The sequence below is a fragment of the Lutra lutra genome, chromosome 3 (genome assembly GCF_902655055.1).
Source record: "Lutra lutra chromosome 3, mLutLut1.2, whole genome shotgun sequence".
In the NCBI taxonomy this organism is placed as follows: Eukaryota; Metazoa; Chordata; class Mammalia; order Carnivora; family Mustelidae; genus Lutra; species Lutra lutra.
The window spans coordinates 76,408,556-76,424,493 of NC_062280.1; the positions used below are offsets into that span (position 1 = coordinate 76,408,556).

General features: G+C 35.9%; 1 protein-coding gene across 1 annotated transcript; it reads right to left on the reverse strand.

The window, feature by feature from the left end:
* Positions 1 to 980: 980 nt before the first annotated feature.
* On the reverse strand, positions 981 to 15,153 carry LOC125095566 (stathmin-like). Its single transcript, XM_047722032.1, is given in 2 exon segments — positions 981 to 1,429; positions 15,060 to 15,153. Coding segments are annotated over 2 exon segments (543 nt in total).
* Positions 15,154 to 15,938: the final 785 nt, after the last annotated feature.

A 15,938-nucleotide genomic window follows, 5' to 3' on the forward strand; every position in this document is an offset into this window, starting at 1 on the left:
TTTGGCTGTATATCCAAAAGAATTCAAAGTAGATATTCAAGAGATATTTACATTTCCATGTTCATAGCAGAACTATTCACAGTACCTAAGAGTAGAAGCACCCCAAATGTTTATCAACAGATGAATGGATAAACAAAATGTGGTATATACATACAATGGAACATTATTCAGCCTTAAAAAGCAAGGGGATCCTTTTTACATTTTTTCCACATGCTACAACATGATGGACCTTAAGGACGTTATGTTAAGTGGGATAAGCCAGTCACAAAAAGACAAATACAATCGGTTCCTTTTATATGAGGTATCTAAAATAATAGAATTCATAGAAACGGAAAGTAGAGTGGGGGTCATCAGGAGCTAGGGTGGAGGAAATAGGAGTTATTTAATGGCTATAGAGTTTCAGTTTTGCAAGATGAAAAAGTTCTAGATACCTGTTTTACAACAATATGCATATACTTAAAACTACTGAACTATATATTTAAAAATGGTTAAGATGATGAATTATTTTTTTAATAGTACCATGAAGTTTTATTAATCATTCAAGTACAGTAGTATCTGGTAAGATCTGGATAGATTGGGGTTTAAAATGAGCAGATGTTCAGCATCCAACAGTTTAAAAGAAGCCACTATATACTCTTTTCACAAACATCAAACATGTTTTCACAGAGCTAGTATGGTATTAGCCACTAACCCAGAATTCCAAGTGTACTGAAGTAGAAAAGAGATGCAACAAGAAAAGTAGTTACTTTAGAAACAAGAAAGTAGTTAGTTTCTAAAGTAACTACATTTAGAAAAAAATGCAACATTCAGTTTTTCCCCTTTAGCCCATAAAACAACATCATACTGTCTAGATCTACCAATACAGTCCTACATCAGCTTCTAGAATATTTGTTAGGAGGGCAAATATAAAATGACGCTGGCCAGTATAGTCTTTGGACATTTGGGAAAGGGAAGGAGAGAAAGTCGGTTCTCAGAACAAATTAGTCAGTGTCAGTTTTATCAATAGGATCTTTGGATTCTTTGTTTGCCCACACTTCTTCAATGTACTTGTCCTTCTCTCACAAGCACTCCAGTTTGGCAGCCATTTATGCCTCCCGATTCTCTTTGTTGGCTTCCATTTTGTGAGTCAGTTTTTCTTCTGCCATTTTCCTGAAGTTGTTCTTTTCTTCTGTTGCTTTTTGAAGCACTTCTTTCTCATGCTGTCCTTTCTCAGCAAGCTGCTTCAAGACCTCTGCTTTATGGGACTTGTGTTTTTCTTCTGCAGCTTCTGATTTCTTCCAAATTTCCTCTAGGGAAAGATCCTTCTTCTTTGGAGGGGAAAGGGGGAATTCTGGGATGAATTCTTTTGGTTGAGGGCTGACAATCAACTCAAAAGCTTGGCCTGAGTCATGCTTCTCCAGTTTTTTCACTGGGGTATCAGAAGCAGCCACTGTGAACAGCAGACAAGAGACTGGCAGTGCGTTCTATAGAACCCAGTGGCAAGGAAAACCATGCTCAGTCCGAGCCACCTGGCCATATTCTCCAAGATGGTAAATTTTATGTTAGGTACTTTTTTAATCACAATTTTAAAAACTGAAAATATGATGTGGTTTTTGAACTCTGTGTAGATTCTGATGTATTGATTAAGGATATACCATAGTTCATTTCATAAATCTATAAAGATGCCTTCAAAATTATCTGTTTCCTTCCTCCAGTAGTAGGAAGTATATAGTCTTATTCTGAAGGAAGGAAAATGTAAACACAAACAAGCAAATTCCTTTCTCCTCCATGTGGTTCATTTCCAAATTACTTTAGAAATTGACTTAACTAAAGGAATCCCCAGCTCTTCCTGACACCAGTTCTTTTAAAGTTAACTTTGAAAGGCTCTGGAAAAGGCAAATGAAAAGGTCAGAGTCTATCTTCTGCAACTTACCCCATTAGAAAATTTCTAGCACTATGTCTGTGCCCTTCTGTTATAGGTATAGTATAATTTGACAAGTGTTGATTTGTGAAGGAAAGTGAGGAATAAAAAAGAAATGCAAGTTGAAAGAAATAAAATCACATCTGATATTTAGAGACATTTAGAAGGCGTCTCTTAACTATTTTACTTAACATGTTTTCTTGACCTTACTGAGGTTGTTTTTCCTTTATTCTACAGCTGAAGATAACTTCATCTTTAGTTTGTTCCTTCCATTCCTTTAGTTCTTTTATGCTTCATTCATTCATTCATTCATTCAGCATTTGGTGCCTATAATCATCTTATAAGTTTCTTTTAGGTCTTTAGAGTCTTTACAACATCCCTGTGATATAAGGCAGTCTGAGATGCAATGCTATACCAGAGAGGAAGAAATGACCAGAGTTATTCTACTGTTAGTAAATGTGAGGGCCTATTGCCTGTTTATTTTTGATTGCCCTCTTCTGGAGGTTTCTTCATGGTTTCTTCTGGAGTCTATACTTCTCAGTTTTCATAGTAAGCAATATTGGAACTATTTCATTAGATATTATGAAAGGTTAGAGAGTATGAAGCAGTATGGAGAGGGTATATTTGTTGTCTTCCAGTAGTGTCTGATCTATCTCTTGTATTTAGAACAGAGAATAAATCTTTTCAGTTATTAGGGATTATTAGTAACATTTCTTGAATGGCCAATGGTGCCATTATGGATACTGTTATTTTAACTGAGATTCCAGAATAGTAAGGTAGAACAGTTTTTTGAATGCCTACTTTTGCTAGACATAGTTATTTTTTCCTTATAATGCTATGATGTATGCATGATTTATTATCCTCTTTTATGTGAATGAGAAAATTGAATTTGGGCAACTGCCTCAAGATTACCCAGCCAATAAATGAAAGACAAGGGATCCAAACCTAGGATAATCTGTCTCCAAAGTGTCCCTAAGCTTTCTATCTTGATGATTGGCCAAATTTAAAATACTTACTAGCTACAATTTTATCTCAAGAGGAGTAATTTTATGTATGATACCAATTTCACTTCAGGAATGCATAGATTGGCACTTTTAACCCTTCTTTCTTTTTTTTTTTTTTAAGATTTTGTTTATTTATTTATTTGACAGACAGAGATTACAAGTAGGCAGAGAGAGAGGAGGAAGCAGGCTTCCTGCTGAGCAGAGAGCCCGATGCGGGGCTTGATCCCAGGACCCTGGGATCATGACCTGAACTGAAGGCAGAGGCTTTAACCCACTGAGCCACCCAGGCGCCCCAACCCTTCTTTCTTGACATAAAGCCATTTTATCTTCATAAAGACATTTGCATGAAAATGAGCCAATCCAGGTTGTAGTCTTTCATCTGTTCAATCCACATCATAGTGGTTTATCTGTTCACATTTTCCTTATTTCTTACCTGAAAGCATAAGCCTTGCTGTGCTGAAAGATGACAAATAAGGAATTTAATCAAAACCCAGAAGTGAAATCTAGAGCTAAGAGTCCTTACCAAAATGTTTTGAGTCAAGAGGAATAACATGGAAATTAGTAATGTTTTTTTTACTGACGAACACAGTGTCTGGGCATGTGCCTGTAGTGAAAGACATGGTAAAAGTAGGGATATTTTAAGAGTTTGTTAGTGTGCAACACTTAACTTTTGGAAATCATTCTCTAGATCGTATGAAACATTCTTAAGTGTACCCACATGTCTCATTAAATGTAATATCTGTGCAGTGAAGAGGATGTAAATGCTTTTTATAGTTTTGTTTTTGAAATTATGTTTAGTTCTGATTTCTAAAGAATCATTGTGCTTACTAGAGAACTACTTTGAAATGAGACAATCTAACCTACAAATTGTTCTGGGTCCTTAAATTGTTATTAGTATTAAATTTAACAATATATGAAATAAATATAACATTTATTTTGTGGCTATTTTTTTGTTTTGTGTTTGGAGTCAGTAACTTCTGTTTTGCAAGCCAGAACAATGCTTTTTTAAAAGGATCTTTATTGAAATATCATTTACGGGGCACCTGGGTGGCTCAGTGGGTTAAAGCCTCTGCCTTCGGCTCAGGTCATGATCCCAGGGTCCTGGGATCGAGCCCCGCATCAGGCTCCCTGCTCAACGGAGAGCCTGCTTCCTTCTCTCTCTGTCTCTGCCTGCCTCTCTGCCTACTTGTGATCTCTTGTCTGTCAAATAAATAAATAAAATCTTTAAAGAAAAGAAATATCATTTACATACAATTCACCCATTACATTGTGCAGTTCAGTAGATTTTAGTACACTCACAGATAAATGCTGCAGTCACAATAGTAGATTTAGAGCATTTTAGAGATTTAGAGCATTTAGAGATTTTAGAGATTTTAGAACATTTGCAGTCACAATAGTAGATTTTAGAGCATTTTAGAGCAGTCACAATAGTAGATTTTAGAGCATTTTAGAGCAGTCACAATAGTAGATTTTAGAGCAGTCACAATAGTAGATTTTAGAGCATTTTCACCTCAGAAAGAAACTCCACCCACTTTAGCTATTACTCTCCCTACTTGTTTCCCTTCACTCCCTCTTTAGCCCTAGGCAATGGCTAATCTTTTGATCTCTATAGATTTGTCAGTTCTGGATATTTTATATAAATGGAATAATATGCAGTCTTTTGTTACTGGATTCTTCTACTTAGCAGTGTTTATCCATGTTGTAGCATGTATCAGTAGTTTGCTAATTAATATGGTTGAATAATATTTCCATTGTATGGATATACCAATTGTGTTTATCAATTCATAAATTGAACTTGAGGGTTATTTCTACCTCTTCCTATAGTGAACAATATTGCTTAAGTATTTGTGTACAACTACTTCCAATTCTTTTGTGTATATATAAGAAATGGAATTACTGCATCATATGGCTACTCTGTATTTAAATGTTTGAGGAACTGCTATTCCAAAGTGGCTGTACCATTTTACATTCTTACCAGCAGTATATGAGAGTTCTGATTTTTCCACATCCTTGTCAACACTTCTTACTATCTGGCTTTTGATTTTAATGTTCTAGTAGGTATGAAGTACTATTTCATGGCTTCAATTTATATTTCTCTGATAACTAATGATGTTGAGCATCTTTTTATGAGCTTGTATATTTTCCTTGGAGAAATGTTTATTTAAATATTTCATCTCCTTTTTTAATGGCTTATTTATCTCTCTAGTATTGAGTTTTAAATGTTCTTTGTATACTTTGTTTTTTTGTTTGTTTTAAAAATTTTATTTATTTATTTATTTGAGAGAGAGAGTGAGAGGAAGCATGAGCGAGGGGATAGAGGGAGAGAGAAGCAGGCTTCTTACTGAGCAGGGAGCCCAGTTTGGGGCTTGATCCCATTACCCTGTGATCATGGCCTGAGCTGAAGGCAGATGTTTAACCAACTGAGCCACCCAGGTACCCTATACTTTGGATACAAGTCCCTTACCATATATATGGTTTATTTTTTTGTCCATCTTGTGGGTTGGCATTTTACTTTCTTGGTGGTATCCTTGGGAGCACAGAAATTTCTGATTTTGATGAAATTTAGTGTATCTATTTTTCTTTTGTTGCTTGTTGCTTGTCATAGCCAAGAATCTTCTCCAAACCCAAGGGAACTTATCCTTTGTTTTCTTTTTAAGAGTTTTATAGTTTTAGAAATTATGTTGTTTATCTATTTTGAGCTAATTTTTGTGTATGTGTAGGGCAAAGGTCCTATGTTTTGCATGTGGCTATCCAGTAATTCCAGCTCCATTTGTTGAAATCTAGCTATTAAGTGGTCTTGGTGCCCTTGTGAAAGATACAGTTGGCCATAGACACATGGTTTTATTTCTTAACTCTTAATTCTATTTCATTCATCTATCTGTTTATTCTTTTGCAAGTACCACACAGTTTTGATTACCATTGCCTTGTAGTAAGTTTTAAAATCAGGAAGTATAAGTCTTCCTACTTTGTTCCTCTTTTTCAAAATTGTTTTATCTATTCTGGGTCCCCTATAATTATGTATGAATTTTAAAATCAGTCTGTCAGTTTCTACAAAGAAGTTAGCTGAAATTCCCAAAAGTATTGTGTTGAATTTTTAGATCAGTTTGCGGTATATTGCCATGTTAAGTCTTCTAACCCATGATCATGGATTTTTTTTTCCATTATAATTGATTTTTGTATATTGTCTTTATATCCTGAAAACTTGCTGAATTCAGTTTTTTAAAGATTTTTAAATTTAAATTTGATTGATTAACATGTGATGTATAATTGGTTTCAAAGGTACAGGCCTGTGATTCCTCAATGCTCATTATATAGCACCCAGTGCTCATTATTTCACATGCCCTCCTTAATGTCCATCAACCAGTTACCCCATGCCTCCACCCCCTCTCCTCCAGCAACCCTCAGTTTGTTTCCTATTATTGAGAGTCTCTTATGTTTGTTTCCCTCTATGGCTTCATCTTGTTTTATTTTTTTCCTCCTTCCCCTATATATCCTCTGTTTTATTTCTTAAATTCCACATATCGGTGAGATCATATAATTGTCTTTCTCTGATTGACTTATTTTGCTTAGCATAATACCATCTAGTTCCATTCCCATAATTGCAAATGGCAAGATTTCATTTTTCTAATAGCTCTGTAATATTCCATTGTATATATATTTATAATACTACATCTTCTTTATTCATTCATCTGTCAATGGACATGTGGGCTCTTTCCATAGTTTGGCTATTGTGAATGTTGCTGCTATAAATATTGGGGTGAAGGCCCGCCTTTGGGTCACTACAATCGTGTCTTTGGGGTAAATACCCAGTAGTGCAATTGTTGGGTCATAGCGTAGCTCTATTTTAAACTTTTTGAGGAACCTACATAGTAATTTCCATTTCTTTTAGTTTTAATCATTTTTTAATGCATTCCTTATGATTTCATGTATATAGAATCATGCAGTCTGTGATTGGAGATAGTTTTAACTTCCTCTTTTCTAACCTGGATGTATTTTATTTCTTTTTCTGGCCTAAACTGCCCTGGGTTGAACCTCCAGTACAATGTTGAACAAAAGTGCTGAAAGAAAGCCATTTTTGTCTTGTTACTGATCAAGCAAAAACAAAGACTAGATGTCCTTCACCCTTAACTATGGGTTAGGGTATCTAGTCTTTCACCCTTAACTATGATATTAACTCTTATGTTTTTTAAAGATCACTTTTATCAAGTTGAAGAAGTTCCCTTGTATTCCTTGTTTGACTTGTGTCTTTATCATGAAAGTTACTGGACTTTTCAAATGCTTTTCTTGTGTCTATTGAGGTAATCATGTGATTTTTATTTTTCATTTTATTGATATGATGTATTACATTAATTGATTTTTCAGATGTTAAACTAACCTTGCATTCCTGGGGTAAATCCCAGTTGGTCATGGTGTATAAGTATTCAATTTGCTAGTATTTTGTTGGGGATATTTGTAACCATATTCATAAGAGATACTGGTCTGTAGGTTTTTTTTTTTTTTTTTTTGTGAGGTCTTTGTCTGATTTTGGCATCAGGGTAATACAAAGTGATGAGTTAGGAAGTGTTCTCTCCTCTTACATTTTGGAAGAATTTGTGAAGAATTGGTATTAATTCTTTGGTATAATTCCCGAGTGAAGCCATCTGGGCTTGGCTTTCCTTAATTAGGTTTGGTTAATAATTCATTCTTTTCACTTATAGATCTTTTGAGATTGTCTATTTCTTTTTAAGTCAGTTCAGTAGTTTGTGTTTTCCTAGAACTTTGTTATTTCATCTAGATTATCTAATTCATTGGCATACAGTTGTTCATGGTATTCCTTTATTTATTTATTTTTAAAGATTTTATTGATTTATTTGGGAGTGAGGAGAGAGAGAGAGAGAGAACGAGTCAGGGGAGGGAGAGGGAGAAGCAGGCTCCCAGCTGAGCAAGGAGCCCAAAGCAGGGCTCGATCTCAGGACCTCTTTTTTCCCTATGAGTTTGGTAGTAATAGCCTCTGTTTTATTTCTGACTCTAGTATTTTGAGTTTCTCTATTTTTTTCTTGGTTGATCTATCTATAGATTTGTCAAAATTGTCGATCTTTATAAAGAACTAGGTTTTATTTTTATTGATTTTTCAATATTGTTTTTGTATTCCCTATTTCATTAATTCTTGCTCTAATTTTTATTAATAAAATAATTTAAATTTTTTGCTTCCTTTAGATTTTATTTGCTCTTTTCTAGTGTTTTAAGGTGGAAATTTAGGTGTATTATTTGAGATCTTACTTTTTAAAAATATTGTATTTATTTATTTGACAGAGAGAGACATAGTGAGAGAGAGAACACAAGCAAGGGCGTAGGGAGAGGGAGAAGCAGGCTTCCCACCAAGCGGGGAGCCCGATGCAGGGCTGGATCCCAGGACTCTGGGATCCTGACCTGATCCGAAGGAAGATGCTTAATGACTGAACCACTCAGGCACCCCTCTTTTTTTCTACATAGTAAGCATTTACAGATATAAAACTTTCATTAAGCATTACTTTAACTAAATCCCATATGTTTTGTATGTATGCTGTGTCTTTATTTTCCTTCATCTCAAAATATTTTGTTTTCTTATTTGATTTCTTCATTGATCCATTGATTATTCAGATGTTGTTTAATTTCCATGGATTTTCCTAATCTTTTTCTGTTTTTCTACTTTCATCCCATTTTGATTGGAAAACGCACTTTGTATTATTTCTCTCCTTTTAAATTTTTGAGATTTGTTTTACAGACTAGCATATGATCCAGCCTGTCTTCCTCATGTGTTTAAGAAGAATGTATATTCTGTCATTGTTGGATGACATATAGGTCATATAAGTATCATATAGGTATCTATTAAGTCTATTTGATTTATAGTATTGTTCCACTCTTATATTTCCTTGTTAATCTGCATAGGTGCTCTATCCATTATTAAAAGTTGAATATTGAAGTCTCCAACTATTGCTGAATTGTCTTTCCTTTCCTAGCATTCAGCTAATAACTTTTATAATCTCATTTTTTTAGGGCACTCAGTTATCACAGGCCAAGATCTCTATGCCTCTGGTTCTCAGTGGGGAAAATGGTGCAAGGCAGAAAGTCTTCACTGACAAGGTCAATGTTTTGACAGATATGAACTTGTTTTGTCAAGATTATTTACTCTGGATTTGGACCCAGACCTCTGGATTTCCAATGATCTAATTTCCACTGATTGAGGATGGGGGCTAAATTCATTCTAAATAGAAAGATTGTTTTTTAGCTTACCAAATGTTAAAAACAAGGAGAAATTCATTTTATTAACTGGGGGGTAAAAAGAAAGTCTGATTTCTTCCTTAGATATTATGTGTAGAGGCAACAAAACAAGAAAGGAATAAGAAATAATTACAGAATAATGTAATTTATTGTTAGTGGGGAAAACTGAGGAACTTACTGAGAAACTATTTGCTTCCATTAAACCCACTTACCTTCGAGTCGCTATTGCTGAACTTATATTCTCAAGATGTATGGTAATGAAAACACCCCTGGTCAAAGACACTCTGTTTCTAAATGGGCCTTCTATCCTGAAATTTTTTTCCACTTATCTTTCCATATGAGTGAGGCATAGTTACCTCTTTTATGATTATCCCTTGAAATTACCATAAGACCTAGGTCTGGGCATCCCGATGAGGTCCTTTCTTTCTTCAGGGCTAGACTCTTGTTCCCTTAGCTAACTATGGTCAAAGATGTACCCAAACAAAAGGCTGGATCCCCAAGCATTTGCCAAAGAGAAGAAAAAATGGAGGATGTAATGCCATATTTCTGTCATCCTTTATTTCCATCCATAAAATGTTCCATCTGTTTATACCAAGGAAAAGAGTGAGTTCAAGGCATCATTTCATAGTGGCTTTACTGTGTACCCCTAACATGGCGTTGTGCCTTGATAACATGACAGAACCTTTGCTTGTGGCATTTGAAGTGGGAGTGCTGCAGATGATTGCTTCGTTGCTAACTCTGGCAAAGGGGCTTGTGGAAAAATACTGTGGACCTTATGAATTTCTTTTTAATATATTAGTGTTTAATAATACAGTTATAGCCAATGAGTAATAATGCTTAACAGACTTTAACTTCCTAGTAATAAACAATTTTTTAAGCTAAAAAAAAAAAGAGTCTAATAAGAGTAGAATATATGACAAGTTAAGTTTTGACTAGAAGTTACTGTGAGGTAAAGACCTAAGTAATGAGGCCCTACTTAGTTTGGGCCAGTCAGAGAAGGACACTACATGGGAATATCTGTCTCACCAGGAGGCATTAAGAAGAATTTAAGTGCTGAGGGTTTTGCACAAAGTGACAGAGTAGAGAGTAAGTGATGTTTGGAGGGGCCAAAGAAAACTTTTCTTTTTCATAAATTTGCCTACAGCTAACTCTGCCCTGTTGACATTAAACTGGGCATCACCAATTTCTGGATCTTAAGACATATAAAAGTAAAAATGTTATGTATTACCTAATTAATTTTTAAATAACAGCATTTATTATTTTGGGACACTTTCTCAGATTGCATCAACCCATGACAGCAAGTAATGGTGGACATTTATCACTTTTAATGATCCAAATGAGCACTCCCTGTACTTCCTATACTGTTCCCCAGAGTTACTCAGAATAAATCCTTGGGAATGCAGAAATTCTATAGAACATTTACTTCGAAGTGCTTGTAGGACTTCCTGGTTTGATACATAAGCCTTCGGAAACTTAGCAATCTTTATAAACAGTTTTATTGCCCCAAATGAAACAATAATTCCAGAGGGAGTGTCCTTTTGGGGTTTCTGATTACACTCAGAGTTACCAGAGAGGTGCTATTGATCACGGAGATTAAAAAATAATAATAATAACAAAAGCTCTGTTCCTAGAGCCCCAACCTCTGTTAGAACAGTTTGTCCTACATCTAGAGGCCTCAAGGAATGAAAGACTGGGCCTCTGGGCTTTGTCTCCAGAGTCCTAACCTACGTTAGGCGTGAAAGATGATCACAGGAAGTTATGTGGAAGTGTACTATCGTGTGCATGTTGGAAGGAAGAAACAAGGAGGAAAGAATGGAGGGAACCAATTCCAGATCTTGCATGACTTTAAAGCTTGAACCTTTATTGAGTAAGTTAAAGCCAAATCCTCAACCTCAAAATCTCAAATGCCCTTTGAGTTGCTTAGGACTTTGCTTAGAACGTCAAGAATAAGAGAAAAGAAATCTCAGCCACTGCACCTGCTCGTGCTTCATTCTTATTTCCTCATATCCAAGATCTGAAGGATTATTTTTATGCTGGGTTAAGGTCTAAGGTAGTTTTAGGCCTGAGCTTCTTTCCATCTGCCCCTCCTGGGCTTCTTTCATCCATTATCCATCTTGGGTCTTTCTCGATGTTACTCTTCCCCTTTGAGGCAGTAAAGAGAGAATTGATCCCTCTGGCCTGATTTATTTATTTATTTTTTAATTAAAAAAATTATTTGTTTGACAGAGAGAGAGAGAGCTCACAAGTAGGCAGAGAGGCAGGCAGGAAGAAGGCTCCCTGCTGAGCAGAGAGCCCAATGTGGGGCTCATCCCAGGACTCTGGGATCATGACCTGAGCTGAAGGCAGAGGCTTCAACCCACTGAGCCACCCAGGCGCCCCCCTCTGGCTTGATTTATAATCCCTTTGTTTCTCTCTGTGGCAATCAAATGAAGGGAATGAACTTTGATCCCCTTTAAAAATCATTTTCCTCTCCCCTCTCTCATCTGTCCCTTCCCTCCTAACCCTTTCCCACAATGATGGTAATCATTGATTATAATATTGATCTGATAGTGAAGACTGGAGGATGCCATTACAGTACCGATCTACTGAAGATCTTGTTCTTCCTGAACTTGGGTGAAATCAAGGGAGACCTCTGCAAGGTCATGTCTCTGTTGCCATAGAAACTGAGAGGAGAAAGTTGTTTCAAATATTAACAAAAGGCAGTTGGGGTTGATATATTTTCCCCATGTTATGCTTTTAAGAAATCATATTATTCTTATGCTTTGCAGATGAGAAAATTGAGTCTGAGACAGGTTAAGAAACTTGCCTGATGTCTTAAAATGGCACAACTCAGACTTCTGATTGGACTAGTTTTCTTTCCGCTACGCCATGGCTACTACTTAACAGTTTATTATTTTATGTTTTGTTTATTTTTATAAAAGGTTGTGGCCAAGAGAATTTCCCAATCATAATGTATGAAGTTAGTCTGATTCAGGTTAGAAGAATGAAGTCTTGAGAATATTTCCTAAGAGAAAAAGAAGAGAAAAGAAGAAAAAAAAATTTAGATTAGGTATTATATATCAAGGACTATTTATAATAAAGAACCAGTGGATACCACACGGTTGTTTTTTTAAATACAGAGTCAATTTAAAGATCTACAGGGACTCACTGAAAGAAAAGTGTTGTGTCATTGGATTAGAAAAGAGCACTCACATGAATACAGTGTGTTTTTGTATATTTGGTTTCTTTTGATCTTGTTTTGGTTTGTCAAATATAGTACAACTAAATGAACAACTTCTGGTAAATGATTTGTAAGGAGTAGGGTGTAACAAATGATAAAGATTATGAAAAATGTCCTTTAGTAAGATGAGTTTAGGAGCACAAGCACTTGCCTTTCTTCTCTTCTGCAACCGACTTCCCTCCTTCACCCTGAATTGCTGTCCAAAAGGACAGAACCAATATGTATTTCTACTGATTGTATACGTGGGTACTACTTACTTCACTTTCTTGCTAACACTGTATACTATTGATTCCTTTATAAAATTTAAGCACTCAAATATGGTAAAATTAAATCTTAATTTATAGTTTCCTGATTACCAGTGAGTTTGAGTCTATTTTCTGATAATAGCAATAATAACTATGTTTATTGAGTGGATATACTATAACAATTATGAGTTAGAATATCTGATCCTTACATTGTAGATCAAAAGGCATAGAAGGATCAATGACTTGTCCAAAATCACTCAGCTAGGAAGTGATAACCTAGACTTGAATCCAGATGGTCTGACTCTATTTTCTTTTAATTTATTTATTTTTTGACATAGAGAGAAAGAGAGTGAGAGAGAGAGCACAAGCAGGGGGAGCTGCTGGCAGGCACAGGGAAGGGGAGAAGCAGGCTCCCTGCTGAGCAAGGATCCCGATTCAGGGCTCTGTCCCAGGACCCTGGGATCATGACCTGAGTCGAAGGCAGCCACCTAACTGACTGAGCCACCCAGGTGCCTCTAGAGCCTCATACTCTTAAGAGTTATGAGTTTTGTTACATTTTTTCATTTGTTTACTGTTCATGTGGATTTCCTTTTATGTGATAATCTGTTTTTCAGATCCCTTGTCCTTTGCTTTATTTACATAGCCACTTGATGATGAAATTGTATTACCTAATGAGAGTGGCTTTTTTTTGTTGTTGTTGTGTTTCCAATGCCTTGGACCTATAGCATATCAAAAGACCCAACTTGGAGCAGATCAACAGGAAATGATTTTAATAATTCTTAGAAATTCTTAGACTTGTAAAATGATGTAGCAAACCATTAGGGACTATTTTGTGTTTTGTTATGATAATGGAGAAATTTCTGGGTCTTCATTTTCAATGCTTAAAAATAGTAATTTAAAATGTTTATTATATTTTAAAAATGAATATTTAGTGTTTAGGCCTACTTAAGACATTCCTAAATTAAGCACTTAAAAACCCAACTTTTAATTTTATTTTTTTCCAAGGAGATGTAGTTGCCAAGGATATTTTAATCTATGAGAATATTGCACAATTTTAATTGGCAGAAAACATTTGTACCAACCAAGTTAAAAATTGCTTGAGAGAGGCTTCCAACAAAATTGTCAATCTGAGATGTTGACTTCCTTTTTCCCTGTTGAAATAGTGAAGGTCACACATTCCACTTAGTATGTTTTGGTTAGTTTTACAAAAATGAATACAGACCAACTTCTGCTCTTTCTCTTAATTTTTCTGGATTAATTTGTTTACAGAGTTTCTGCCTTCAGTTAAATTCTTTATTTAACTATTTATTAAAGGAATACAGAGAAGTTACCTGCTTGACTTCAGTAACATAAACCAGCCAGAATAAACACACACACACACACACACACACACACACAGAGACACACACACACACACACAAAGTCACTGACACACACAACACCCTGTGTTTGGTGAATATTCAAATATTGTTCTCAGTTGTTTTAATAGTATAATTTCAGTTGTCATATAATTCTAGATTCAAATGGGAAGTAGAATGAAACCAGTGCTCAAGTATTGGCTAACCATGGACATTTCTTTGGAAATGTTTAGTTCACATTATTGCTATCATGTTTGTGCCATGCCTGCCCTGAAAACAAGTGAAAGACTGAAGGGTTTGCTTGGCTGGTATCGCCAACACTGGATGTTGGCCAAACTGAGGATGAATCTCCTTTGCATTCATGAGAATGGCTACACAGCCTAGGATTGTCTCTTGCTTTTTCAAAACTTCCATTGCTCATTTTCTCACTATGTTTTGATGTAGATTCCATGGAAGCAAGTGGGAAAGGTTGCACAGAGGTAGGGAAAGAGTCAGCCTATAAGCCACTAAAGCAGCTGTTTCCTTTCTTACCCTTTTTCTGTCTTAGCCTACGACTGGTTCAGATTGTTGGAATGTTTCCCTTCATTTCTCAAAACCTACCCCTTTCTCCATTTAGCTTCTCACCAAGAGACTATGCCCCATATGCTCTTATGAAATGCTTTAGGATTCTTCTAAACAGAAGGCATATTTTACTGCATAACACTGCCCTTACCATCTATGTCTTCTTTTATCTTTTCTATTAGCATTGAAGCAGAAAAATAAGAAAAAAACAAACTAGGTATGTAGCAAGCAGGCTTTTTAGTCACATTTTGATTTATTCATTTATTATTTTTTTAGCTTCATTACAGTAGAATCGACAAAATTTTAAGGTATTTAAAGTGTACATTATGATGATTTGATATACATATGCATTATATAAGTAACATTTTATCTTTAAATCACATTTTATCTGTAACTATTAAAACTGTGAGAAAAGCCACAAAAATGGTTTTATGCTTGCTTTCAGACCAAGAGAAAAGGGCAAATGCTGTGAGATTGCTATTTCTTTCATTTGGCCAGAGAAAAGCCCTAGGCAGAAACAAAAGACAGTACCAAAAGTAGAAGTAGCTTGGTTAATTCTCAAGGGTTTCAGGCGATAAGGAAGGGGTGACATGGTGCTGGCCAAGACGGTCGCCTTATTTATCATCACTACAATTCTCAAGAACCTCATTAAGCCATGTTCTGTTGGAGCCCCACCTCAGGCCATAAGAACTGCATCAGAAACTTGGATTTAGGGAGTGTGAAGAAGTCTTGGGGAACAAATGGATGGAACCACAGCGGAGTCTACTCTGTTGGTATGTTTTGTTTGGTGAATATGGTCTGGTTGTCTGCCTTCCTTCCTTCCTTCCTTCCTTCCTTTCTCCTTATTTCCTTCTTTCCTTATTTCTTTACTCCTTTGTTCCTTTATTTCTCTGTTTCTTTAATTTGAAGGTTTTCAGGTGTGGAGTCTTCAGTTTACCACTGACCCTACCACTGCCTCTTACTAAATACATAACAGTTTCAGTTATTTATCTTGGCTGCCCAATCTTGAAGACATTTATGATCCTGATTACAGTCCCATAGCTGGAAATGAAGTACAGGGAGATGTGTTTTTACTTCTTCCCAGGAGTTTGGTAGAGTGAGGCCTTTTATGGCTAGATCTTAGGAGAAAGGGGAAGGTGCTTCTCCAAAGCTCTATAAATGTTTTTATGGTTTAGGGCGCCTGGGTGGCTCAGTGGGTTGGGCCACTGCCTTTGGCTCGGGTCATGATCTCGGGGTCCTGGGATCGAGTCCCACGTCGGGCTCTCTGCTCAGCGGGGAGCCTGCTTCTCTTCCTCTCTCTCTGCCTGCCTCTCTGCCTACTTGTGATCTCTCTTCGTCAAATAAATGAATAAAATCTTTAAAAAAATGTTTTTATGGTTTAAAAAAATTTTTTTAACTTCATTTCTAAAG